This window comes from Corvus brachyrhynchos, unplaced genomic scaffold, assembly GCF_000691975.1.
Source record: "Corvus brachyrhynchos isolate BGI_N302 unplaced genomic scaffold, ASM69197v1 scaffold255, whole genome shotgun sequence".
In the NCBI taxonomy this organism is placed as follows: Eukaryota; Metazoa; Chordata; class Aves; order Passeriformes; family Corvidae; genus Corvus; species Corvus brachyrhynchos.
In genome coordinates this window covers 6,620,568-6,631,161 of record NW_008238358.1, presented here as the reverse complement: position 1 = coordinate 6,631,161, position 10,594 = coordinate 6,620,568, and the positions used below count along the sequence as shown (strand labels likewise).

General features: G+C 37.1%; 1 protein-coding gene across 3 annotated transcripts in view; it reads right to left on the bottom strand.

The window, feature by feature from the left end:
• Nucleotides 1–112: 112 nt before the first annotated feature.
• The window catches only part of SLC25A12 (solute carrier family 25 member 12), a 61,741-nt gene continuing 51,259 nt past the window's right edge, over nt 113–10,594 (bottom strand). For 2 of the 3 annotated variants that reach the window (XM_008634766.2, XM_017735640.1), the window contains exons 13-17: nt 5,422–5,562; nt 3,942–4,080; nt 1,527–1,685; nt 1,254–1,344; nt 113–712 (exon numbers count right to left, since the gene is read on the bottom strand). In XM_008634766.2, the coding sequence (XP_008632988.1) occupies nt 529–712; nt 1,254–1,344; nt 1,527–1,685; nt 3,942–4,080; nt 5,422–5,562 (714 nt within the window). In that variant the 3' untranslated portion in view covers nt 113–528. Of the gene's footprint in view, nt 713–1,253; nt 1,345–1,526; nt 1,686–2,203; nt 2,337–3,941; nt 4,081–5,421; nt 5,563–10,594 lie in introns of those variants that run through there. The other variant, XR_001862388.1, reaches the window with a different exon arrangement.

Below are 10,594 nucleotides of genomic sequence, written 5' to 3'. Positions count from 1 at the left end.
AGTCCTGTCGATTCATTAAATGGTGCATCTGACCTTTACATTTACTCTGTGGAGGGAAAAACAATCATGCTGGACAACTTCCCAAAAATTCAAAGAAACGAACTGACACAAGTGTTTTTAAACATTTTATTGTCACGATTGTTAACAAAACACCTTCAAAACATCTGTACATTTCAAACTATTATGAACTGCAATACCCATTATATAAATGTATGTGTATAGATGCCCTGATGTCTCTGTACAAAGATGTACAATATGTACAGTAACATTAAATGCAAGCTGTACAAGGCAAAGTCTAGGCTACAGCTTCATGCCACTGGTTAAAACAAGGCAGAGAACCACAGCTTCAATCAGTTCCTTGTGTGTAAATAAATAAATGCAGGTATGTATGAATATTTGAAAGGAGCAATTAGATTTGCAAGCTCAGTTCAGCTAGAACACATGCAGCTGACTGGAAAAAATACAGCAGTACTCTTGTGAACTCTTTCCACTGCATCACTTTGTTCACTTGAAACATCTTTTCAGGATTCAGCTGTGTGCTTGAGCTGAGGTGGTGGCAGGAGCTCGAAACTTTGGAAGATACAAACCAAATTTATTTTCTATACCAGCAAACGTAGCTGTAGCAAGTCTGTATCCGCCTATATGTGCAGGATTCACAGGAGGAAGATCTGAAATTCGAGTTTTTGGGGTAGATTCTGATCCAGTGGGTTTGCTGTTCGAACGAAGAAAAAAGGTCTTTTTGTTAGTCTAGATTACATAAGGAAGGACTTTAAATAGACTTATTCAGGCTTAAATACTTAATTCTTTTGTCTGAATATGGAAGACTGTTAAAGCTGACCTTAAATAATTAATGCCTATGGTGAAGTGAATGAGGTCAGACCACTACTTAATTTTAAATCCAACCCAAAACTGAAGTTACATTTTTTTGATACTTTCGTAAATTCTTTTAACTTCCAGTGTCACGAGGAAAATGGACAAAACTATGTTGCTACAATGGAAATACAAATTAATGTATTGAAATAAATAGGAAATGGCTCTTTATCTCCTCATCTGTTTACAAGTGGCATGCAAGTTTCCCTCAATTATGTAAGGATATATAATTGAGGGGATTTTTTTTTTACATGCTGCAATTTTAAGTACAGGTGCTCAAAGTCAACAAGCTTTAATGGGTCCTATGCATGAAAAAGTCAGGGTTTTTTTCTTTGAACTTGGCAGTTGTTTCGTGCAAGCTAAATAGCAAATACTTGACTTACAGGCCTCCAAAATCAACATAAAACCATCTCTGCAGAAGTTCGTAAGTGACCAAAGTAACACCAAACTGGGGTGAAGATCTGAACACACGAGCTGTTAAACATTACAAATCATAGTGTTAAACAAATAAAACAATTCCTCAGGAGAGAAGCTAAACATTTTTAACAAGGTGTTATGTTTTTCACAATCACACCTTGTAAATACTGCTCTGAGTCCTTAACAAAGCAAGTGGTGATTTGCAGATTTGGGGTCAGCCTTCATAATTTTTTTCTCACCTCCAGCTCCCTTCCACAAAGCCGAAGGGCCTTCTTCCATTAGAATCTTTCTGAAGCAGTCAATAACTCCACTGTATGTTGTCTGACCAGCGCGAGCTGCCACTTGCAGTCTTGTCTTGATGACATCAGCAGGGGTTACCAAAGAAGCAGCAGGCACACCTTTTAGAAGAAAACCACATTTAATTTGCACAAAGGATCTTGTAAAAGATGGAACACTTACAACTGAAAAATACAAGTGCAAACTTTCATATTTTTTACAAAGGCTAGACATTACAAAAAAAGCAGGTTTTTACTCTTATGGTCATATAAACTGTCATGCCTGATATAATCGTTTTGACTTCCCTCTAAATTTAAAGGCTGTAACTGATAGTAAAGGAAATAAACTATCAAAAACCATTCTCAACATCTTCTAGTGGTCTGGCAATAGCAGTAGTTTGAAACAAGATAAAATTGGCTATATATGTAATATATAAAAATTAGTTGTGCAAATTTACTGTATTTTTTTATACTCTATGACATATTTTGCAAATTACATAGATGACTGATTTGGGAATTTAATCCTATGCATCCATTTGTTAAAGGTGTTGATGAGAAAAACTACTCCTTAAAACCCCTATTCTACAGAAATAACGTCTATACTGCTGTTTGGACTGTTCTGTAGAATAGATGCTGCTTACTTCAGTAGGCAAGCCATATAAAGACTGAGGACAATGACGGTGTTTTACAAGTCTGCTTAGTACCAACAGTGTGATATTAGCCAGCAGTGATGGAAGAACAAATCTCCACTTCTAAGGCACCACTCTCGGCTTTCTAGTCAAAGGAAAGGAGAAAGTTTTCAGAAATTTACTCCACAGTATATAACTGTGTTATCTATTTCTGAATACTTCTGCATACTGTAAAAACTTCATCCCCTTAAAAAGAGGAACCATCATCTGACTTAAAATTATCAAATTAATTTTGACTTCTGTTAAACTTTTACAATTGGTTAATACTGAATTAAAAATTTTTACAAGTCACTGGCTTGCACAGGTGATGATAAACTCTGAAGTCTCACTGACCGATTCAGGAGGTTTTAAAGGAAAACAGAAGCACTGTGATTAAGCCAGCAAGCATACACAAATAGCAATCATATGCAGATTTTCCTTCCAGGCAGATCCCTTCAGACTGTATTCTTGCCTGCTGCACACGCATAACAGGAATTCAGTGAGCAACTGAGAATTTGAAATTTGCAATTCAGAGAGGCAGATTCCTGTACATACTAGAAAACTAGGCCTATGAGATTTACACACATTTTTAACTGGGTTCATCACTTAGTATGAGCAACACAAACACTAATGAAACAAAGAGAAGGTGTGAAGTTTGCAGTCTAAAAAGTCTTCTAGGAGATAAAGTTAATAATATTTTTTAAATTATATAGGAGTTTTGTATGAGTATAATAAGCTAAATAATTTTCCATTTCTGGCAGTTCTGCAATACTAAAGAATAAACAGGGCTACAAATCTATTGGATTTTTCCTAGGTGGTCTCCCTTCACTCTGGCATAAGGAACACACCAACTGGCACAGAGCAGGTGCGGCCAAGCTCTGTATCAAGTCCGATATAGGGAACTACTATTCACACACAGGCACTCATGACTGATGTACATCTATAGTTATGTCTTACAATTGTAACAAGTGGCGAAGTGTCTTGCTCAGCCCAGTGGTGTTTTTGAACTGCAGATTCTGACACTGAATCATTCACAGCTGAGAAGCTGCATGCGGATACTTGGTTTTCATCTGCTAAGCTCGTCCTTGGCAGTGCAGAATCTGACCCTCTCTATCTGCATGCTTAAATATCCACCACTATAGTTCCTACATCTAGTATTTCTATACCCCTTGCCATTTAGCAAAAAAAACTTTTTATCACAGCTGCATATTGTCTTTATACTAAACTTGTTTGAGAAGCTGTAAAATATTTTAAATTTCAGAGTATGGTACTCCAGCTTCTTTACAAACTAATGCCCTATTTTCAGCAATTACATTTGAGCAAAGTTTCCTTTCAGTTATTCCGGAATCCAAACCTGGGTAAGTCATTTTCTTCTTAGCTCTTATGATCTCTCATTTTATGTTCATCAAAGATTCAAATTAGCCTTCAACTCTGAGAGCTCAGTAACAAGTAAAACCCCATTGAGACAGACAGATCAAATTTGACTACAAGTTGCTGAGCTGCATTATGCTGTTTATCCACATTATGCAAATGTAATTAGCTCTCATCAAAATTACATCGCCTCCCACTAAGGATAACAGTGATCAAATTTAGATTAAATCAGATACAATGGTACAGTACCTTCCTTTATATGGGGCTACTAAATGAATATTAAATATTATTCACTAAAAGAAGAAAAAAACTACTTTTAGGAAACATTCTGCAGAATTACCTGCAATGGCTCCAGCTGCAAGTAGATTAAGCCCTCCCACATGGCCACTTTCATCAGCAAACATCATTTTACTATGAGCATAAACCGGAAAGTAGATTGCAGAAAAGGGAATGTCTCTGAGGAAACATGCTTTGGCACCCTGACACAGAGAAAAGAGACAAAATGCAAATAAATTCTGTAAATAAGGCTAAAATTGGTATCCAGCAAGCAGCCTGAGCCCTGAAAGTACAAACTCATTTGATATATCACGTAAATAACACAGAAGATAAAATGTCTCAGGAAACAGACAATACAGGGAACTTGCAAATAAGAATAAGGCACATCTAAACTGTCTGGAATAAGCAAGATTCAAGGTACATGTCTAATTTTGGTAAATTATACACATCAATCCTGACATCGGTACTTAGGATAAATACTTCTTACACACAGTGTGTCCAAAGGCAATGAAGGAAGTGGCAAAGATGAGTCCTTATGTCATTCTGAAAACCAGGGAAGCAGCAAGACAAGTCCCTGCAGGCCATTTTTTCCACCAAACACAAAGGCACTACTAAAATACCAGTGAGCACTGTAAGACCTCACACTGATCATCATCTGGTTGACCAAAGAAGCTGCACTGAAGGTTAGCAAAAAAAAAAAAAAAAAAGCTGCAGATTCAGTGCAGTTTAATAAGAAAATACAGTGGTCACAAATCTCATCTACCAAATTCAAAACAAAAGCTTCAGCTCTAAAAGTAAATGTGCACATGTCTATACTATTATTGCAGGTCTATGGGCAAATCACATAAAGCAATGTTTTGTAAGTGCACAGCTCATACAACTGCTGAATTTACGTATTACCCTTGCACTGGCAGAAGATACAGGAAGAAACACTCTTCTTGTTTAAGGAAACTAATAGCTTCTGCTCCATTACACCTGATCTGTAATGATGACAGTAAGTATACCTGCAGGGAAGGAATCTGTTGACTGGCATTCTGCTGAAGTACCATACAGAACGGGCTTTTTTCAGTGGAATTTATTGTCAAATCCCACCACTTAACTTCTTAAAAATCTGAATCCTACAAAACTTTACTACTGTTTCACTGCCATCAAATTATTAAGACAAAGAGAATATCCTGCTGCAAAGATAACAATAGAGATACAGAGATCCAAAATAAATATAAGAACGCACAGGGAAAGCAAAAGAAACTTTTCACAAAACCCCACCAAATGAAATGAGCAGTGCCAGAAGCCAGGAGGTCTGCAATACAGGACTCCCTGTAGCTTGGCATATAAGCCCAAAGGATAGAATGGGGGAGTATTTTTTGGTATCCCACTGCCATTAATATAGAAGTGAGTTTTCCTCAGTTTTCCATTGTGGGGCTGCCCTGCAGGAAGAGATTGGTTTTAAATTCAGAAGACATCTTTGTTTTTAACAGTTTTTGTCTGAACAATATAGAAGTTTAGCATAAAATGATGAAGGCACTCAAAGCAGAAGTACGTACCTTATAAAGACCAAGAAAGCCTAAATCTTTTATAACAGAGAGGGCACTGACTCTGGGTCCTGTAGTAATTTCTCCTGCTACCTGCAACCGAATCTTTACAATTTCCAGAGGATTGGTGAAGATGACCTGGGAAGCTCCTGCCTGCAAACCCAAGGAAAAAGAAAGTAAATTGCATTACCTAGAGCATGTGGTGATATACTGACTTTGCAAGTTGATGAGTGCCTTTACTTCTCACTGCATTAGCTGATATTCTCATGTAAAAATACATGAGAGAGCTTTAATAAAGCACCTGTCTGGAAGTTAAAAGCCCCAGATGAGAAATCATAGGTTTGCAAATATAGATTTTTACATCTATATTTTTATAGTCCCCTGAGGTGAATTAATTCAGTTTGTCTCTACTTTTCTCCTTGACATTGCTTTCTGGAAGTCATGGCTGTGTTTAAAAGTCTATCAGATATTACAGGAAATACTAAACTATAATAAACATTAGACTTGTGCTACGAGAGCATCAAATACACATAAAGACCTTATGTTTATTCAATAATAATCCATCACCAATGTGTAGACATGTTATTTGCATTTGGAAGTGATACTGTTTAAAAGGTAAATTTGCATTTTACAGTGTAATTTTAAATTATTAGAAAAGGTGTTTGGAGTTTTGTTTAGCAGTCAGTAATAATCCTAAGTGGAAACAAAATATAAAATTCAAATAGGAAGACTAACATTTCAAAATATGATACTAGACAGAAACAGGAGTCATATCTTTGCACTGAGCGTGACAGATTTTGCTTGCAGGAAATACTTTCTTGGCAGTGTTGAAGGACTACCTTGCAAACTTCCCAGCAGCAGTGTTGTAAAGCAGCTTTTGATTCTGCACTTTAACCAAAGACTTTCAAAGAACTGCATCTCAGGTTTGAGAGAGATTCAACCCGACAGTTCAGTTTCAGAGGTTTTAAACCCATTTAAAATGACATGTTTAGGTTTCTCCCCGGTTTGCTGCAGGTACTACCATTCACTTCTGAAGAAGTGTGTGGTTCATCACAAACCAGCTATATTTTACTAAGCTTGTTATCCTCCCCTCTTCCTAAGCCACCTTTTTTCATTTAAGAATTAAACCCACTTCCTTAAAATTTGTGGCATATAACCACTTGAATACAGCCAACTTTAAAAATGATTTCTTGCACAATATAAAAGCTCCTCTTAATTCTGATCCATTCCTCCAACCCATCAAATTTTAATAAAGTAAATAAATGCAGAACATCTGCAATTAAAACATTTTACCACTTCTACATTGCCCAGGCAATAAACCCTTTTTGTGATGCTGGGGGTTTGGGAGGGGGGTGTGCATACAGGGGTGTGGTGAAGTAAACCCAATAGTCTGATATTGCACCTCCTGGACAGCCTGCATGGTGTTCTCTGCTAACTGATTCACAACTAATGAACACCAACCCTTTCTGCCTATAGCACCATCTTTTCTCTCCAGCAGCAGGCAGAATAAATTTGAGATTAGCCCTGATGCACAGTTTAGAAGTTGCCAATCTGCATTATTCTAGCCTAGAGACAACAGAGCATTGCAAACCTCATCAGCTCTTACTGAGAATGGCCCAGCACTTCAGGAGTACCTATGGGCTGGGGACAAGAAGCATCAATGCCTCCACTGACCAAGCATCCCATACTTCACTGAGCCTTTACTGAGCACTGACAGCCTTTTATTGCAAGCCCCATTTATAACTTCACTCAATATTGACACTTAAAATCATCACTGCACCAGCTTTACTTAAGCACCTTGACCCAAACAGTGGGAGATCCACCACTGCTTCTGATTAACTATCTCCACTGCAGTAATTACTGTCTTTAACACTTCCTACTCAAATAATCAGTCCATACAGTCATTCTTAATTTTATTCCCTCACTTCTTCACCTCTCCGAAAGCAAATCAAAACCTACATTTTTGTGGACATTTGTTGCAAGCATCGGGAAGATCACCAGAACTCCCAGACCAGCCAAAGTGATTCCCATCTTCTCTGTTCCTTGGACTTACTGCATTGTTTACTCAGTTATCTGACACCACTCATGTCCAAAGGCATTCTTCAGACTCCCTTTACTTCTCATCTCATCTTTTCTTTTCCAGTTCACACACACCTATGCATGCAAGATGAAATGGCTGTCTTGCTAGGCAAAGTTCCAATCTAAATAAAATTTATAAAAGTTGCATCTGGCAAGTTCTGTTAAACAACTAATTTTTTTTTTTCACATTGCATTAAGCATAAAACCAATTTCAAATGTTTAGAATTTCCTTATATCATTTAAAAAAATAATTTTGGTAGATAAAATGTTAAGCAGTGTGTTCTGGCTACATAATACAATGGACCACACAAAAAAATTCAAGTAACTTTAAATTGCAACACTAAGCTAGAAATTCACTCCTTCTAGACAATTACCAGCTACTTGCCTATTAAATATGTATTATTTGTTTACATGTATATGTGAAATTCCATTTTTTATTTTAATGTTAAAAATTAGCACATCCTACAGAGCAGCCAAAATAACTCTTCCTATTTGCTTAACACCTACCACAGAAACACAAATAGGCCAATTTGTAAACATTTCTATTTTCTGCCCTGAATTCAATCTTCCTGCAATTAACATTTTCCTCTCCTAGGTGCACAGCTGCCTACCTTTCTGTTAAAATCAGCCATAGCCCTCTTCTGATACAGAAAGTAAAAGACTCTGAACACAAAACATTTTAATAATTTAGCAGCAACACTAATCAGACATACAATGTTACAAATTCTATATAGTTAACACAGAACTATGTATTCCAACAGTATTAGAGTATGATTTGGTGATCAGGTTATTGAGAAAAATAAAATACGGAAAACTCTATGCTTATATTATCAGTAGAAAACCCACTGAAAAGCTCTTTAATTACATCAACACTTTTGAGTATTTACAGTGTTGACAGACTTCTCAACAGGCAGCTTTCTCAAAAAGAGCTGTAACTACCTAGATACCCAGTTAAATACTCCCTGTTAGCAATATGTCCTTCTATCCAAGTCTTGACTTACGCTGTTTTACTTGGAGCTTGGCAAACTTTTCTGCCCAGCAGTGATTTGATTCACACGAAGAGGAGCGCTGCATTCAGTGGAGTGGCACAAATGAGTTAGGTCCCTCAACAGATCACAAGTACAGACAGGACAAGCATTGACTTTAATACAGAACATGTAACACAAGAAAACTCACTTTTTCACTGTGTATATTTTAAAGAATGAATGCAAGCATTGTTTTTAGTTTGTCAGTGTTTTCTATTTAAGTAAAAGATAGCCTGTCTATCTGACAAAGAATGTGTGAGGCAGAGGAGAGTGCTGCCTTGGGGAGCAGAAGAGCACTCCACAGAAAGGATGCAGAGGAGAATGACACAAAGGATCTCCAAATAAAAATGAACTGGAAGCATGTAGGTTTGCAGTACAAATCTCCACGCTCCTGTGCAAATCATTAGCAATCAGCATCATTCTTTTTCAAAGTCTCTTACTTCAGCTGTCAGCTATGTATGTTAAATACACGTGCACACGTATATGCACACAGAGGTATACATTGCAGTCCCTGAATTGCTTTTGGAGATGGTGCAGTAAATCTAGATTTCTCTCCCATAAAAACCTCTCTTCACACATAAATTGCAACAGACACTTTAAAAAAGGTTGACAAATTTGTTCCTGAATGGAGGTTATTCATACACATCAAAAATACCAGTAATAAAAGCTTCTACTTAACCTTAATGTCATGTAAAATAACTCTACAAGGAGCAAATAAAGGAACTAAATCTGACAGCAAAGGTTATGAGAGAAAAGATGTAGTTTGAGATCCCACAGCAAACGCCCCATGACATGCCAAAGGCTGAAGGAAATACACAAATGACCCTGCAACATGAGACCTCTTGCCCTTTCCAATTCCACCCGAGAGGCATATGCTCCAAAGGGGAGAGGCCTATTTCAAGACCTTCCTTCCTTCCTTTTTGAAACCACCACATCCTGGACCACAACTATGTCCCATAGAAGCAACTAAAATAAGATGTTACTTAAAACAGTCTTGTTTAAAAACATCAAAGAACTTGCACTTCTTTCTCTAGGCAAAGCTGACACTGTTCATGAACCTACAGTGTGCTTACTGTCTCTTTTATTAAACAATCATTTTCTCCCTGATTTGAAATGTCCACAATAGAAATCAAGATAAAGCAGTAAAGTTTAATTCTGCTTCTGTATTTATCTTTTCAAAGTATAATAAAAGAAGCAGAGTATCTTCAGGGTTTTGAAGGAAAAAGCAGTCTGACATCTATAATTCTATATTTTTGTGTTTGTTAAACAAAACCATTAACATTTCACATTATTTTTTCAAAAATAAGTATTTGACACAGTCCTATTTGCCTGATAAACCTATATACATGTTTGTGTGTATGTATGTATATATGCATAAACATGTATGAAAATTATTTTTCACAAGTATATGAAAAATATTTAGACTAAATGTTAGATTTAATGTTTATGAAAGCTTCAAGATCTATGGTAAGTTTGGACCCCTCTGTGAATGTATGTGCAAACACAAACACACATACACACATCCCAACCTCTAATTATCAACAGATGCATTGCCTACACCTCCAAAGGTTCTCTGACCCTTTCTGCCTGGCACCCCGCACTGTCCTCCTCCCTACAGCATAAAGCAAAACCATCTTTCTGTTGAAACACAATTCATCCATTCAAAATGCTAAGCACCATGCACAGGACGGGAAGAATCCATTTCTTCCTGTGAAACTCATAGGAATTACAGCCTAAAAATCACAGTATCTTTGTCTACTGTAACAGTAATCATGAATCATTTACATAGCATTAGATGTCTACTTCAACACTGCTTCCCATCTGAGAATGAGCAGTTGCCCTACAGCACCTTGCCCTTCACGATGTACTCACATGTGTCATGCGTGTAAGCTCCTCTGGGAAGCACTGTCCATATCAGGCATGCGCTCTCTGCTTCCCAGGCCTCTGTCGGGATAGAGGAAAGCATTGCCAAAGCCTCACTCAGTCTCCCTGCAACTCAAAGCTAACGGTAGCTGAAAACTTCAAAGGCAGGAATGCAGGATAATCACTGAATTACAATGAAAAGTAATTCAATTTATTAC